Genomic DNA, 18,237 nt, shown 5'->3' on the forward strand with positions numbered 1-18,237 from the left:
AAAACACTTCATCTGGTTTCCGGGTCCCCTCAACCAGCAAAAGTGAGTAATCTTGCAATGGATCAGTGTCCCAGGTGGTGGGTGGAGGATAATTTTTTTTTCAACAGAATCGAGCAAACCAACATTATGAGCCTATGGCTTGAGAGGGACCTTTAACCGTTTGATAATTAAAGCACCCAAGCCTAAAACTTAACCATGAATGAGATGGGGTCCCCACAACCCATATAAGTGAGCAGTATCCCTGAATGTGTGCTAACTCCAGCCATGGCAACCCATCTAATCTACACCAGGATTGAAAGCAGACGTAAAATGATGAGAATGAGCTCTTGTGTACACACACACATACACACACACACACACACACAATTTTAATCTGTTTTATTTAAAACAGATTAAAATTATTTGGTGAAGAACCCTTAATTACTGTTGTAGACACACACATGCATGCATGCTGAACAAACTGTCAGCATGATGTCAAATTCAAATCTGGTTTCAATTCCTGGCTGAAGTTAAATCACAGTTTACCCTAACACTAATACTCTTTACTCTTTTTTACTCTTTTACTTGTTTCAGTCATTTGACTGTGGCCATGCTGGAGCACCTCCTTTAGTCGAGCAAATCGACCCCGGGACTTATTCTTTGTAAGCTCAGTACTTATTCTATTGGTCTCTTTTGCCGAACCGCTAAGTGACGGGGACGTAAACACACCAGCATCGGTTGTCAAGCAATGCTAGGGGGACAAACACAGACACACAAACATATACACACACACTTATATATATATACACATATATACGACAGGATTCTTTCAGTTTCCGTCTACCAAATCCACTCACAAGGCATTGGTCGGCCCAGGGCTATAGCAGAAGACACTTGCCCAAGGTGCCACGCAGTGGGACTGAACCCAGAACCATGTGGTTGGTTAGCAAGCTACTTACCACACAGCCACTCCTGCGCCTGTGAAATTTAAAGAAGAAACTAAAGAAGGAGAAAAAAAACAAAACAATTGCAGACCGTCTCATTATCCTCTTTATGAAAATCTGGCCAATTAAGAAACTGTTATTAGCAATATCAGTTTCTAATTGTCATTTAGTGGAGGCTGACAGTTGTGAATTGTTGAAAGTGTCAATTTGTAGACATTTAACTGGCTCTGTCTGTTAATGTCCTTTCCATATTTACTTCATCTCATTATTAAAACACCGAAACCCTTTAACCCTTTAGTATTCAAACCGGCCATATCCGGCCAAAATATTTAATCTGGTTTATGTTCAAACTGACCAAATCCAGGCCCTCACACCTACCCTACAATGTTGTGCTACATTAGGTAATTACACCATCAAGATCTTGAAGATATGAAATAATGCATGATCAATTCAAATCAATGGGAATCAATAGGCATTATGTTTGGTAGAATAATCTGAACACTAAAGGGTTAAGACAACCATGGAAAGGCTTAAAATCACTTATAGTTCTTAGAAAGGAAATATCTCATTTAAAGACCTCAAATGATTACTGGTACTAATTATGTTGAGTGGTTAGTTTCTTGGGGTGATGACTTCCTACCATTTACAATTTACTGTGTTGTTGTTGTTGTTGTCTAGCCCTAATCTGATTTGAACCAGTAGAACTATGATCAAAGACTGGCTGTATCATAAGTAGCTTGCTCACCAACCACATGGTTCAGGGTTCAGTCCCACTGTGTGGCACCTTGGGCAAGCATCTTCTACTATAGCCCTGGGCCAACTAAAGCCTTGTGAGTGGATTTAGTAAACAGAAACTGAAAGAAGTCCATCGTTTATATATATATATATAATATATATATATATATATATATATACACACACACACACATCTGTTCGTTGTCTACACCACCTGTCTTCGTCTTTTGATTTATTTTGTGAATTCTCCCCCTATATATATATATATATATATATATATATATATATATAAGGCAAATAAGAAAATGGAGAGGATAATCAATCGACAAACATCACCCTGTAAGCATTCTTTTGTATCTATTTATTAATTGATTATAATCATATATAAGTAATCTACATAAACAAATGAAATAAGTAAATAAACAAGTAAATATTTATTATCCCTTAGATGGTTGATTAACTTCTAACTCATTCAGACATACATATATATATATATATATATATACCTCGCTCAGAGATTTATTATCGCTTATATATATATATATATATATATGTTGGATGTAAACATACCAACTGATGCTGGTGTGTTTACATCCCTGTAACTTAGCAGTTCAGCAAAAGAGATTCAATAGAGTAAGTACTAGGCTTACAGAAAATAAGTCCTGGTGTTGAGTTGCTTGACTAAAGTCGGTGCTCCAGCATGGCCATCGTCAAATGACTGAAACAAATAAAAGAAAGAAAGTAGCAAGCTGGCAGAATTGTCAGCTTGCTTTGCAGAATTGTCAGCTTGCTTGGCAAAATGCTTTGCAGCATTTCACCCGTCTTTACAAGTTGATGTTCTGCCAAGGTTGACTTTGCCCTTCATCCTTTCAGGGTTGATAAAATTAAGTACCAGTTGAGCCCTGGCGTCAATGTCATCAACTTAACCTTCTCCCACAAACTCGCTGGCCTTGTGCCAAAATGTGAAACCAAATTTATTCAAGAAATACATTATAAGTGAAAATACACTGTTTTTTTGTTTTTTTTAAATAATGTTATTTTAGTCACCGTGGAAACTGAAAAACATCTCTTCAAAAGGAAAGAAAAGAAGAAAATGATGTTTTTCGTTTGTTTTGTTATTAAGAAAACAAATCTAATTGCAACCATTTGTTGGTGTTTGTGTTAACACTTGAGTAATTTTGAAAGACTTGGAGATAAGTGGAAGACTTCTTGTATGGTTATTAACTTGTTGGTTCCTTCAATAGTGTTGAAGGTGGAACACAACTACTCCAGTGGTGGGGGTCTTTTCAAAACTCAAGGGAGCTGTGTGGGTTTTGAGGGAAGGACCCATTAAGCATTCATTGGTCCCTTATTGGTTCCTTAGGCTACAGATCAATGTACTTACTGACCATCCTGTCGTAGGCCCTGGGTCACAGTCACCTAATCTCTATGGACTTGTTCCCAGTGACCCCCCTCCCAGTTCAATTCAATTTAATTTAAAATTATCATTTGCATGACACTGTTGAAGATAATAGAACATGATTAAAACCACAAATATAATTCCATAATTTATTTCAAATGTAATTACACATTTCTTTAGAACTAATTAATTTAACAAAATTGATTGTTGAAAATGACCCAAAGGCTACCAGCTTTTTCTGGTCTGATAGTGTTTTTGTATAAAGTCTGATAACACACATGTTTAGTTAATTTTTGTGAAATACCTCTATTATTTTTTTATAGTAGAAACCCTTATCTTTTTTTTAATGTCTCTCTTTGATGAGTTAAGGCTCTTATTTTTCAGAATTTGAAACTATTTTGGAGCAATAAAATTTCCTACATTTGACAGTGAATGTTTAAAATTCTATGCACTGTTCCTATTTCAATTAGTTACAAATTTTCTGAAGTAGATAACAGCAAACCCATTCATAATTCTATGCTATGTAGGTCGGACAGATACATAAAACAAGCTCTTTTCAGCTTGTCTGTATCTTTTGTCATGTAAATCCTATAAAACTGTTGATTGATTGAGGGGGTGGATTAAGGAAATTAGGAAAATCTTAATCTGTTTTCCTTTTTTTATATATTTTACATGGACAACATTTTGTGATATAAATCTGGTTTAGAAGTTGTTTTTTTTAAATTTATTATATAAGAGAAAATTATTTTTCCTGATATTATTTGATGTTCATTTAGGAAAGAAAAAATCAAAAATTTCAAATTTGTGCAAAATAATATCTGAGCTATAAGGCTGCTAAAAAAATATTCCAAGGAATTTTTTTGAGATTTTTTTTTTTTTTTTACAGACTGGAAAATCTGTTTCGTGTTGTTCTATAAAAATCAATCAATTGCTTTCATCTGAAAAGTACTTTTTAAAACACAATCACAAATAACAAGAGTGTGTTTGTATGTGCAATCTGATATGTTTTATTTGACAGAGAGAGAGAGAAAGAGCCAAATAAATTGAGCCAAGATAAAAGATTATTTTAGCACCAAATGAGATTATTTCAAGACTGAAACCTATTTAGAAACATGTTATGTTCTCAATTTACTTGTTGGTGCCATTCGGGATTACAACCAATTTGTCAAGAAGAAACACTGAGAACATCTCACCTCCAAAATACAAAAACAGGGGTTTGTGTTTGTGTTGTTTAATTAGCAAAGATTTCACATCTATTTTTTTTCTTTTTTACAGAAGTAAAAGAAAAAAAAATAGAATCATTAACATTTAGTTTGTGGTTCAATTTTAATTTTCTTGCTCAATTTAATACGCTTTTCCTCTCAGTGTAGAATTAATAAAGCTATTATGAATAAATGGTAGATAGAAGGTAATTTGATTCATTGCTACAACATCTGATCAACTACTATATAATTATTTAGTTTGAAATCCAATAGGGCTTGTATCATCGTCTCACTGGTGAGCTGCCGAGAGAAGAGAGACAGTGGTTAAGGCTGCTTAGGTTGTTGTTGTTGTTGTTGTTAATAACAAATGATGTGAAACTAGAGGCAAAAATCCAATTTGTTTCCCTCGTTAATGATCTGACATCTCACCTCACTCCTCCAGTTAATGCTTTCCACCGATGTTCCTGAGTTGATGAGAGATTCATAGAGTACGCACACACGCACACGCACGCACACACACACACACACACACATCTTCTATATATACATAGGTGTATTTCTACACACAAATATGTAAACACATGCATGTATGCACACACAACTACATTCACATATAATTCTATCTACATATACACACACATGCACACGCATATATTTCTACACATACATGTGTGTATACACATGCACATATGAACATACACGCACACATGAATATACAGACACATATACTAATGTACACCCACATGTACACACACACGCACACACACACACATCTATATATACACAGGTGTATTTCTACATACAAATATGTAAACACATGCATGTATGCACACACAATTATATTCACATATAATTCTATGCACGTATACACACACATGCACAAGCATATATTTCTACACATGTATGTATACACATACATATGAATATACACCTACGCATATGAATATATATGCACAAGTATGAACATACACGCACACATATGAATATATAGACACATATACTAATGTACACCCACATGTACACACACACACACATACATAGATGCACACACGTACAAACGTTTCCTTAGATTTAATTACTATTAAGGGTAGTGGTGGTGGCGGTGGTGTTGAGGTTCTCTTTATCTTTTTTTTTTATTTTATTTTATCTAGTTTCAGCTCACGAGCTGTGGCCATGCTGGGGCACCGCCATTTAACATCTTGTCGAGATGTTTACAAAAAAGCTTGATTACATTGTCGGACAACTCAAATGTTTTCCTCCACCCCAGCTGCCACGTGCGGAGAGGGGGAGAGAGAGAGACATGTATCATATTCACCAGCCCTGCCACATGTGACTTCACACCCTCCTCCTCGCTTCTGCTTTTGGTTCTTTCTTTCTGTTTCAACCATCACAAACTGATCAGTTTTGACTAACAGGCTGTGACCCCCATCACTTCTTTCTTTTGGTTACATGTGGAATTTCAAGCTTCATGATCAACTCAAAGAATGCCCTAATCTCCTTTTCATCATCCACCCCCTTTGCATTTCATATCATTTCTACTTTGTACCACCTTTTTTTCCTTTTGTTTGTTTTTTTTGTTATTGTTTGAAAATTTATTTTATTTGTTTTTCTTTGTGCTTTTCCATTGCTTTTTATTCACTCTTCCTCACCATGTTTTCTCATCATTAATACTTTGCCACACCCCCATCTCTGTATCCACCCCACCCACACCATGCTATCTTTTCCACCACCAACAACCTTGCCTGCTGCTTTTCATTTCATATCCCTTGCCCTTCTCTCTCTCTCTCTCTCCTGGTACTTCTAACAGTAACAACTTCCAACCAACAACACTTCTCTCTTACTTACCTGCTATGATCTGGCATTTTGCTTTTTCGTGGACATCCTATCCTCTAATTGTTTCTGCTAGCTTTTCTAAAATTCATTAGCAGTGTGGTTACCCATGCTTTCTCTGGTCTGTGCTGCAGTTAGATATGGTAAGAATATTATCATCATCATCACTATTATTACCATTATTATGTACTACTACTACTACTATACAGTGACTGCGTGCAAGTGTATATGTGTGTGTGTCTGTCTATATATATATATCCGAAATTGTGAAGATGATCCGGTTCTTGACTGATGATTGAGGGCTTCGAATGTCCTGTCCGTGTTTTTTTTTTGTGTCGTCTTCTAAATGTTTCACGTTCTTGTCCCAGTTTGTATTTTTTTACTTTTACATATATATATATATATATTTGTAATATGTATGTATATTTGTAATATGTATGTATAAAGCCATACATGTGTAGTATGTCTTTGTGTATATTCATAAAAGCAGTTTGTTTTTGTTGTTCTATTTTCTTAAAAATTTGCTTAACAAAGTAACAAAAGTACTAATCTCTCGTCTTAAAGTTAGTCTTTTTGTAATAGTTCTAGATATGTGATATTGGCCATGCTACAGCATCACTAAACGCAATGTAAGATTTCTTCAAAATATATCTTTACCTGTTGTATGAAAAAAACAAAACAAAACAAACTCTTGCTTGTTGTCATCTCCATTCGACCCCCCCCCCCAGCTTCTCTCCTCTTCTGGTGACAACTGCTGTCGTTAACACAACGCACTTGTAATGCACGTGCGTGTGCATCGATTTAAACTTTCCTCCGCAAAGAAGAGTTAAATAACAGCATTTACTCACTGTTGATATTTAGTTTCATATGATTATTTAATCTTTAAAAAAATTTTGTATGTTTTGAAGATTAACAAAAATTATAGAAAAACAAAAAAAAGAAACCTGTCTGACTTGAAAAATTATGGCAGTTCACCATTTTTGCCTTGAATCCACAAACCCAGACATGCCAGGTTACTTTCAATTTACCAGGTTCATTGTTTAATAAGATTTATCTATTTCTTTCGTTACTTTTCATACAAAGTATTACTTTCTCGCAGAGGAAGGGGCATTTTTCAATGTTTTTTTGTTTCATTTTTTTCTTCCTCGTTTTATTATATTTAAAAATTTTTTTTTTCTTTTTTAATTAGATTATTGAGAATTCTTCACTGTTGAACTTTGAAACACATTTCGATTTCTAGCAGGAATCTTATAGATTTTTATTTGTGGACTTTACATAATTGACGGCAACTAATTTTGTAGTTTACCTCGGGGTATACTTTGAATAGGAGCTTTAACAAACAGAGTTTATTTTTACTCTTATTGTGTGTGTTGTGTGTGTGTGTGTGTACGTACATGCACATAATAAAAGTAAAATAAGAGTACGCACACACCAATACACACATGCACACACCTTCACCAGTATACATGCACTCACTCACTCATGATAATGTTTACATAGATATTCCTGTATAGACATAGCCACTAGCACACAAGACAGTGTGTGTGTGTGTATCTGTGTGTGTGTGTGTGTGTACACACACACATCAACACATCCACGTGCACTGACGTTAACATGTGCCCATGTATACACCTCAACGCATATGGCCACACATGGAAACTTGTGTGTGAGCAGACGCACTAACTTGTGCAGGTACATGTCACACAACACAGCGTGCTCTATAACAATATGTGCTCATTGTTCAACATACATGCTGGTGCATATACATATATATATATATTATATATATATAGACATACATACATATATATATATATATATATATATATAGACATACATATATATATATATATATATGTATGTATATATATATATAGATATGTATATATATATAGATATGTATATATATATATAATATATATATGTATATTATATATGTATATATATACATATATGCATATATATATATATATATATATATATGTATATATTATATATATATATATAATATATATATATGTATATATTATATATATATCTATATATATATATATATATATATGTATATATATAATATATATATATATATGTATATATATCAAAATAAAAACAAAATAAAAACATGATGCAAAGTATATTTAAATGGCATATACAGGTGCTTACAATTATCAAGTATTCACCCTGAATTTTTTATATATGTATATATATATATATATATGTATATGCATATGTGTATATATATATATGTATATATAGTGACACACTCATATAGATATTTCGATACGTCTACGTCAGGACCACTGCATGCTAAGATGCAAGATGCACCGTCTCACATGCTGCCATTCAATTATTTGCTGATGTCCATGCACTTAAACCATAATAATGTATACGTATATACATAAACAGTACATACGCACACACACACACACACTTATACATTGTACAATGCACACATGTTTATGTATATATGTGTACACTCTCACACACACACATACACACACAGTGCAAGTTATTTTGATAGCCAATCTGTAAACTGCCATTAAATTGCTGTTTCGGAAGCAAAGATGGGGACAACATTGATTTAGTCGTTTGTGTACTGAATGGCCAACTCAAATTAAGAATAAGTAACTGAGCTGGTTTATTCTCAGAGACATTCCAGCCATAACCATCCCATCTTGTAGTCAGGCATATTGTATCTAGGAAAACATTATTTAATAGGCACAGGAGTGGCTGTGTGGTAAGTAGCTTGCTAACCAACCACATGGTTCCGGGTTCAGTCCCACTGCGTGGCATCTTGGGCAAGTGTCTTCTGCTATAGCCCTGGGCCGACCAATGCCTTGTGAGTGGATTTGGTAGACGGAAACTGAAAGAAGCCTGTTGTATATATGTATATATATATATATATATATATATATATATACATATATATATATATATATATGTGTGTGTGTGTGTGTCTGTGTTTGTCCCCCTAGCATTGCTTGACAATCGATGCTGGTGTGTTTACGTCCCCATCACTTAGCGGTTCGGCAAAAGAGACTGATAGAATAAGTACTGGGCTTACAAAGAATAAGTCACGGGGTCGATTTGCTCAACTAAAGGCGGTGCTCCAGCATGGCCGCAGTCAAATGACTGAAACAAGTAAAAGAGTAAAAGAGTATTGAAGGTGTTCTCCATTTTTTGTAAGAGAGTAGAGTGAGATATGAGAGAGATTCAGCTGCTATTTCTTGGAGATGAGTGACCATGTAGAAGTTTTCTAATCATCCTGGGAATTAGTGCCAAACCACTTCAATGGTTCAATACTTTAGTCACGGAACTATTTTGTAAAATACTTGGGTTCACATTTGTCTTCAATATGACTCCATGTCGGTTGACTAAATCTCTTTACATTCAGATCTGAAAAAAACAAAATAAATAGAAGGTTATTTAAAGAGGAAGAACGTAAATTGTAATATTCGTGCCTTCTTTATTCGTGGATTGTGACTGGTCATTGGCTTTCAGTCGGTTGGTTAGTTTTTCCGAGAACCTACTTAGAATCAACTAAATTAACAACATTCATTTGTTTTACATCCAACATGGGTTTATATAAATATGTATTATTGAGGTACTGTTATTATAGCCAGATTTTCTCCCTGTCACCAAACTTTAGCTAATTTTCAACTAAGAAAAATTTCATTTTACTTGTGTGTGAAAGTACAGAGCCACCAAACATTTTGTTGGCATTTTTCTTTTTCAGAGAAATGCAGGATGTAAACATAAACCATTCATACAAACGATATAATTTCTATCTCATTTATTTGTAAGTTGAACCACGATGAGTTTTTGTGTTTGAGACATGCTTGTTTTATGCAGACATTACTTTTTCTTGAAACTGAACCTAAAGCATCTCTGGCCATAAAGGCCATGAAGGTCTTTAGATCTTAGTCAAAAAACAAATAGAACTCAATTATGTGAAAATAATGAGAGTACAGAATATAGTTTAAAGATAATCATTCTAACAAATGGTGACCATAGTTCTGAGTTTCATGTAAAGCTGGGTCCTACGCTCATCAGACAGATATATTATGGATTTATGTCAAACAGTACCACAGATGGCTCTGGCAGAAGTCCTGTCCACAAAACTTTTTAGGAAAAAAAAAATTTTCTTAATATAAAGAAAAAAATTGTTATTAAGAATTAATGGTGTAGATGCAGTAACTTATGGTTAAGGATCAAAGATACATCAAATAAATTGAGGACCCCCTTCCAGAAATACCTAACCTACACACCCACATTGTATCCTTCAGGAGTTTCATGAAAACAAGCATCGCCACACTGACCAAGCACAAATAGAAGCTGAAGGGAAAAGCCCTTTTCTCTAGTTTGCTTCCTTATAGTTCTTTGACCATGTTTATCCCCTTTCCCACCCTTTCAATCCAAACTAACCTTCATGGTCTTGGGACAGTTCCATGTATTGGAGGAAATTATAAAAACTAATTTGGGTTTGGTTTTGAAGATCAAAAATAGCCATTGTGATAACATCTCTTTTGCCCTATCTGGTATGGGTTACACAAATCAGTTTGACCCTTCCTTATTTATCAGTCAGTGCTCATCCCATCAATTCCTTAATCTCAGCTGTAAATCTCCACTCCCACTCTCCATCCTATTTTCACATGTCTTTTGTACTACTACAGAATATAGCTGCCTCCATTGTACTCCCATAACTTGTCCAGGCATCTCTCATTAGATGAGAAAGTTAATTCCTTTTGCCTTTTGCAACTGGCCCCTGATTCCCTATCCTCATCCCTCCTTCTTACTGTATTTATTGACCCTTTTGTTACTGTATTTCTGTTGAGATGCTCTGTGTTTCTTTTAATTACTTTAAACATTACAAAGAATTTAGTAAAAGAACTTCATTATCATTCAGCTAGTGTTAGGAACATAAATTGTGACTAAGGTTTGGTTGAAGATTTTAATTCAGAACTTTTGAAAACAAGTCATTTGTACTAGAGGGCCAGAGCTGGTTTCAGTCGGATTGGTAACGAAAGGGTTAAGAAGTAGCAATGGTAGCAGTGATAAGAAATAATCCTTTCTAATAAAGGCACAAGTCCTGAAATTTGGTGGGATTACAACAACCCCAGTATTTGACTGGTACTATATTTTATTGGCCCCCAAAGAATGAAAGGCTAGGTCAACCTTGGTAGAATTTGAACTCAGAATGTAAAATTTGAAGAGATGCCACTGTTCATTTTGCCCAGTGCAGTAACAGTCCTGCCAGCTGACCATCTTGGCGGTAAGAAATAATGGTAAACATGTTACGACAGAAGATCCTTGCTTGGTTAGTGGTGTTGTTAAGGGGATGAAAATGACAGAATATTAATGCCTTAGAAATATTCTGATAACCAAACCATTTCCAGCCACAGGGGAACTAAATAGCTGAATAGGTACTACTATGTTTGCAACAGTAGCCTGAATGATGGCTAGTTAAGGCTCTGTTGTGAGCAGTTTAGACAACAGAGTATTTATGCTCCTGTGAGTATCAGCCGTAGAATCAGAGGAATTTTACACATGTTTACCATTCCTGCAGATTAGATTTATATGATGGGAGCCGATTTTTTTTTCTGTTTTATGGAGCGATGGGGTGTTAGAACTTGTAAATTATTGTTAACTATTTGTCATCGACACTACCAATAACTCTGGGTATGTGAGCCCTTAATTACTGCAAGTAAACACAAAGGTCTATCAGCATAAATCCTGATAAAAGGCCAAAATATGAACACACACACACACAGACACATGCATATAGGTGGTGTGTGTTTATGTATGTATACACATGTGCACACACACACACACACACACAGAGGATGTTCAGGCTAAATTTTATAGGTTACATAATAGAAAACACAACGTCCTGTCCCAAAATGAAGTAGATGGTGTGATCAATAACTATCCGGACTGTTGCCATTATAACGAAGTTAAAGCATGCAGAGTGAAGCTGCCTGGCACAGATTGACTTTGAAGGAATGTGTGTAGTGTGTGATTATCACATTCACCATGAATCTGCATCAACTTTTGCCAAAAGCTTGGCAATCCCTGCCCAGAAACCTACACAAGATTGCAGAAAGTGTATGAAGAGGAGTGTATCAGCTGAAAAGATGTTGATATTGATGAATAGGGGACTTGCAGCAATCAGGATTTATGCCCATAGTCCTTTGTTTTCATTTGCTGAAATTTAAGGGCTCACACATATATTTATACACACACACACATATATATTTATGCATAGATGTAGTTGTGTGACAAGAACTTTACTTCCCAACTACATAGTTCTAGGTTCAGTCCCACTGTGTGACACCTTGGGCAAATGTCTTCTATTATAGCCCTGGGCCAACCAAAGTGTTTTGAGTGGATCCTGTAGATAGAAACTAAGAAATCCCATCATATAGATATGTATGTATGTATGTATGTATGTTTGACTGTCTCCTTGATTTGATAGTCGTAAACAAGTGTCACGTTCATGTAAGCAGTGTACTCCATTTCCAGTCTTCCTTGAAAGCATCTGGTCTTGGAGGGGGAATATTAACTCCCTCGGAAATAGGTGAGACTTGACAACACAAAAGGCATTGGGCTGTAGAAAATGCCCCTCTACAAAATTCCATCAAACTCATGCAAACAGAGAAAAGTGGACATTTAACCCTTTCGTGACCAACCCAGCTGAAACTGCCATGGCTCTGAGTACAAATGTCTTGTTTTCATAAGTTCTGAATTAAAATCTTCCACCAAACCTTAGTCGCAATTTATGTTCCTAACATTAGCTGAATGATAACTGAGTTATTTTACTAAATTCTTTGTTATATTTAAAATCAATTGAAAGAAACAGAGAGCATCTGAAAATAAATACAGTAACGAAAGGTTAAACAATGATGATGTATGCTCCAGAATGGCATGTTACCACTTATTGTTGCTAGTTTTACCTCTTCCTTAGCCAGTCTCTTATAGGGTGATGTCTTGAATTGTTGGTGAAACTCAGTACAAATTGATTTGAAGGATTATTGTCATTTTATAGTACAAACATTTATCAATATATAAATTATTAATGCAGAGATATTAGATTTGCGATATTTGTGGACATGTTCAGCATGATTCAGATATGGCCGATGCCTTCACATTGGTTCTGGCTAAAACAAAAACAAAAAAAAGCAGGGGGGAAAAATAAACACAAAGAAAACATTAACAGAATATATAAATATTTGTGTGTAGGCATATGTATTTATGCATGTATCTCCCAGTCTGTCTGTCTGTCTGTCTATTTTTCTCTTCTCCTTCATCTCTAGCATACAAGTTTACATACTCTGTGTGTGTGTGTGTGTGTGTGTGTGTGTGTGTGTGTGTATTGATGTGTTCACATGGACATATATATAAAGTGAAAAAGAGAAATATATACATATACGCATATGAATACAAATGCACACACACACATATATATGAGTGTGTGTGTGTGTGTGTGTGTGTGTGTGTGCATGTGTGTGTGTGTGTGTGTGTGTGCGTGTGTGTGTGTGTGTGTGGTGTAGATATACATGGTTTCTTTTCATAACTAAACAGAATACTTGATGCATATTTCAGAGTTGCATTCGATTGTCTTGATCTAAGATTTGGCATTGAAATAGGAATGTTTACATCATGGAATAATCATGGGGACCATTTAGAATCACCAATAATATATATATATATATATACCATCATATATTATAATCACTCCAGGCACAGGCATGGCTGTGTGGTAAGAAGCTTGCTTCCCAACCACATGGTTCCAGGTTCAGTCCCACTGCTCAGCCCCTTGGCAAGTGCCTTCTACTATACTCTCCGGACAATCAAAGCCTTGTGGGTGGATTGCATAGATGGAAACTGAAAGAAACCTATTGTATATCATCATCATCATCTTCATCATCATATACAATGGATTTCTTTCAGTTTCCATACATACATGCGTGTGTGTGTGTGTGTGTGTGTGTTTGTCCCCACCACCTCTTGACAACCAGTATTGGTGTGTTTACAGCCCCATAACTTAGCAGTTAGGCAAAAGTGACTGATAGAATAAGTATCAGGTTTTTAAAAGAGTAAGTTCTGGAGCCAATTCAAGGTGGTGCCCCAGCATGGCCACCGTTTAATGACCAAAACAATTAAAAGCTAAAAGATTATATTTAGTTTCGCTTTATTTCTTACCACGACTGAGTACTGAACTATTTAAAGTCATCAATTATTTACCATTATATATTACGACCGACATGTATTATAACCACCATGGTGTGTATAAACTTCGATTTTATTTCTTACTGGAGCTGTATACTTTGAAATAGCAGAAAGTTTTGATGTCAATCAATCGTCTGATCACTGACTCAACTCCACTGCAAAAAATATTAAAGTTTAGAGATAGATGTAATTGGTGCTGTTGTTGTTGTTGTTGTTTGTATGAAACCGTTGCATCATTCAGTCCATGATTTGATGCCTCCAGTCTGATGAGACGAACCTCAAAGGGAACAATGCTATCTGTTTTGCTGTTAGATTGATTAAAGTAAGTGGAGTGATGTGCTTTGTTTAGGGCCACAACACAAAGGCTGCTGGCATGGCTTAGTCTTGTGATCTTTCGGTTAACTGCTCAACCGGTCATCAAAATAGACATACAAAGCTGGCCATCAACTTTGATGACACAAAAATTGTGGAACATATCAGTGTAATATGATTTGGATATAACATATTGAACTGGTTTAGGGTTGATAGCAAATTAAATTAGAAAATAAACACACTTTCTGATGGTTGCATGAATCATCGTTTATCTCATTTAATTGTGTAATCTCGTGTTTGACTTTCAACTATAAATATGTAATAGGGGTTGAGTTGAACTGACGGGGGTTGAAATGAAAGAAAATATTTTCTCTCTTAAATGAAGTGGGCGTTGAGCCTTGAAGCATCAGATTTCTCTCTTCTTGGCATAAAAATTGATCCAACTTCACTTAATTTACTAATCATAAAGTCAAGTTTCAAAGTCTATTCTAACAGATTCTCTACTTACCAACTGAAGGAAGCAGGTTACAGACTTAGCATTGGCCCACAGTGTAGCTTTTATGCCAATGTTTCTCAACTAGGGTTCATATAATTTTAGGGACCCATAGGGGCCATGATTTTGTTGTTAAAGTTTATGTGCAAGAAATTGTTATACTTCTGCAATGCACGAAATATATTAACAAACTTTCTTATACTAATTGTTAATAGTATTTAATTATGAAAATATGATGCTGATTTTTGGAAGCATTAAATGTCTCTGGGGTTCCATTTGAGTAAAATAAGAAGGGATTCAAAATGGTTGAGAGCCACTGCTCCAGACCAGTGTTTCTCAAAAGGGTTCACACACCATTGGTGAGGAATGGCATTATTTTGGTGGGTTATGTTTATATATTTTTTCTCTTTCACTTGTTACATTGTGGCCATGCTGGAGCAGTGCCTTGAAGGATTCTTAGTTGAATGAATTGACCCCACTACTTGTTTTTTTCTAAGCCTGGTACTTATTTTATCAGTCTCTTTCACTGAACTGCTAAGTTACAGAGCCATAGACACACCAGAAGCAGTTGTCAAGTGGTGGTGGGAGACAAACACAGAAACATGCACATGGAAATAAATGAGAGGCTTCTTCCAGTTTCCCTCTACCAAATCCACTCACAAGGCTTTGGTTGGTCTGAGGCGAGAGTAGAAGACACTTGCCTAAGGTGCCATGCAGCAAGCTAGCAGAACCATTCTCACACTGGACAAAATGGTCAGCAGCATTTCTCCTGACTTTGTGTTCTGAGTTCAAATGCTGCTGAGGTTGCCTTTGCCTGCCACCCTTCTGGGGGCCAATAAAATTAGTACCAATTGATCACTGAGGTCCATGTAATTACTCAGCTTCTTAAAATGACTGGCCTTACACCAAAATTTGAAACCGTTATTATTACTATTCTTGGTAATTGGTGTAAAATTAGTGGTGGTGGTGGTGGTGGGGGGGGGGGATTTATTATATTATATAACAAGGAGTTTCAGAAAAGCAAATTAATAAAAAGAAAAAGAAAAAAATTATTGAAATTCGTTGCTGTTGGTGTCTTGCAGAAGAATCCTTCGACAGACTAATTTCCCACACCTGATACCACGAGTTCACTAAAGATTGTTTTGTTTGTATTCAGATACTTCCAAATGGTTTCAACAACAACACCAACAATACCAAAACTAAACTTTCTTTGCCCACTTCCCAACTTGAAAAAAAAAAAAAATCATAAATCATTAAGAAAACAATCTTAGTAAATAAATAAAACAAATAAAACAGACAAAAATCTAGTAAGACAATCTGTTTACTTAATGCTGAGTTATTATTTTCATTTGTCTTCTTCTTCTTCTTCTTCTTCTTCTCCAGAGCCATTTTCTCTTCTGAGGCGGCTTCGTTTTTAACATATGTCCCCTCTCTACTAAATTGATTAATGCAGAACAAAAAAATGACAAGAAAAGAAAGACTTAGAAATATTAATTTCAAAGAAAATCTTATAAAATAGTAAATTTATGCTGTTGTTGTTATTGTTGTCTTCTTAAGTTTTATTCTTAGATTAAACTCTGTGAATATCCAAGGTTTATTTGCCTGGTTTCGTTTCACTGTTTCATTTATTTATTTTCAATCTTCTCAAACAATTTCATTAAATAATACGAAACTTTTTGGTTGGAGTCAATTTGTATATTTATTTCTGTATGGAAAGAACAGAACAAGAGGGAAATATAACTGGTTCCAGTCTTCAGTTATTTGCAGAACTAAAAATGAGAGAAATAGCTGCCGTGAAAAAGATGGTGGTGGGGGTGGTGGGGGTACCAGTGAATTAGGTTTTGTGACTAAGGATGAAGAACGAAAGTTGTATCTGCCATAAAAGGAAATGTAAAAATCCATAAATTTGCAAAGATATCAAACCAGATAAAATATTGAAATCAAAAGAACAAATTGGTGTAAATAGTTTTAGTTTAGGTGACATTTTATAAACTGAGCAGAACAAACATTTGGCAGTGATTGCTTCTTTGGTGTTTCTCAATTAATGCTTTAAGCCAGGGTTTCATTAAGGACATAAATTAATTGAAGTTTTATAACCAGTTTTACTTCTGCTTTCTATTTTCCAAATCAGAATTGTCAGATGTGGTTCAACTTAGCTTAGTTTCTTATTGAGTCAGGCATAGAGATAGCTGTCTGCAAGGGCAAGCCCCAGGGGTCAGAGTGGCTCTTCCAGTGCGTCTCCCTTGTCACTCTCTGGGGCAACACCTTTTCCATTTTGTGTGCTGGGACCATGAGACAAACTGACAAGACTTTTTAGATGCTTCTTAACTCTGAGGAAGAGGGATGACAAGATGGTTTAGAAATGGCCTTCATCAAATTTCAAAAACTATTTCATTAAGCATTATGAAACAAACTGAGTCAGGAATTTGTGTCTCTTCTTGGATACAAAAGACACCCTTCTGTGACTCTAGAGTCAGTAGAAGCATTTTTATGAATCTAGAATTAGTAAAAACATTTCTAGCAATTACAGTTATGTATTCGTTTTGCAAGATTATTGATGTGAATACGTGTGTTGAAACATATTGTTGTATTTGGGGATGGTCATGTTGCCAGTTTAGCCAATAAAAACACTCACACTATATATTTGGTGTTCATTTGCTTCAGCTTTATTTCATATTTATTGTATTTCGGCCAGAGTCCTTTCATCACACTTCTGTGACCTCATCAGTGGTCCTTTGCTTTCTTCTTTCTTTTTTGTATCTCTCCTTCCTAATGATCTGCCATTTTGTATACAAAATGGCAGATTGTTAGTTATCATCAAGTTCATTAACATCAATATTGCCAGTTATATTGTTGATAATTATGGCTGTTTAGAGAAAGCAGGTCAAATTATTTCTTTATCCTAGTCATCTGGGTTTATTGCATCAGAATTACTTGACCCCTATCCCCCTATTTGGGGCCAAGTAAGTGCATGCCAATGAGATGAGTTAAAGCTTAATTATCAAACTGAATTGTCCAAGAACCAAAGTTGACAGCTTCTGACTATGAGAGACACACAGACATCAAACATGTCTTTGAGAGAGTTGTGCATGTTACAAACTCTCTGTTTCTGCT

At 35.3% G+C, this 18,237-nt stretch overlaps 1 protein-coding gene across 8 annotated transcripts in view; it reads left to right on the forward strand.

The window, feature by feature from the left end:
- Positions 1 to 18,237, forward strand: part of LOC115224688 (calmodulin-binding transcription activator 2-like) — a 761,011-nt gene that overhangs the window by 529,059 nt on the left and 213,715 nt on the right. The window contains exon 1 of one of the 8 annotated variants that reach the window (XM_036513533.1): positions 6,162 to 6,232. The exons of the other annotated variants lie outside the window; for them this stretch is intronic. Within the exon in view, the coding sequence (XP_036369426.1) occupies positions 6,199 to 6,232 (34 nt within the window). The 5' untranslated portion in view covers positions 6,162 to 6,198. Of the gene's footprint in view, positions 1 to 6,161; positions 6,233 to 18,237 lie in introns of those variants that run through there. 8 annotated transcript variants of the gene reach the window in all.

Source organism: Octopus sinensis, linkage group LG26 (genome assembly GCF_006345805.1).
Source record: "Octopus sinensis linkage group LG26, ASM634580v1, whole genome shotgun sequence".
Classification (NCBI taxonomy): domain Eukaryota; kingdom Metazoa; phylum Mollusca; class Cephalopoda; order Octopoda; family Octopodidae; genus Octopus; species Octopus sinensis.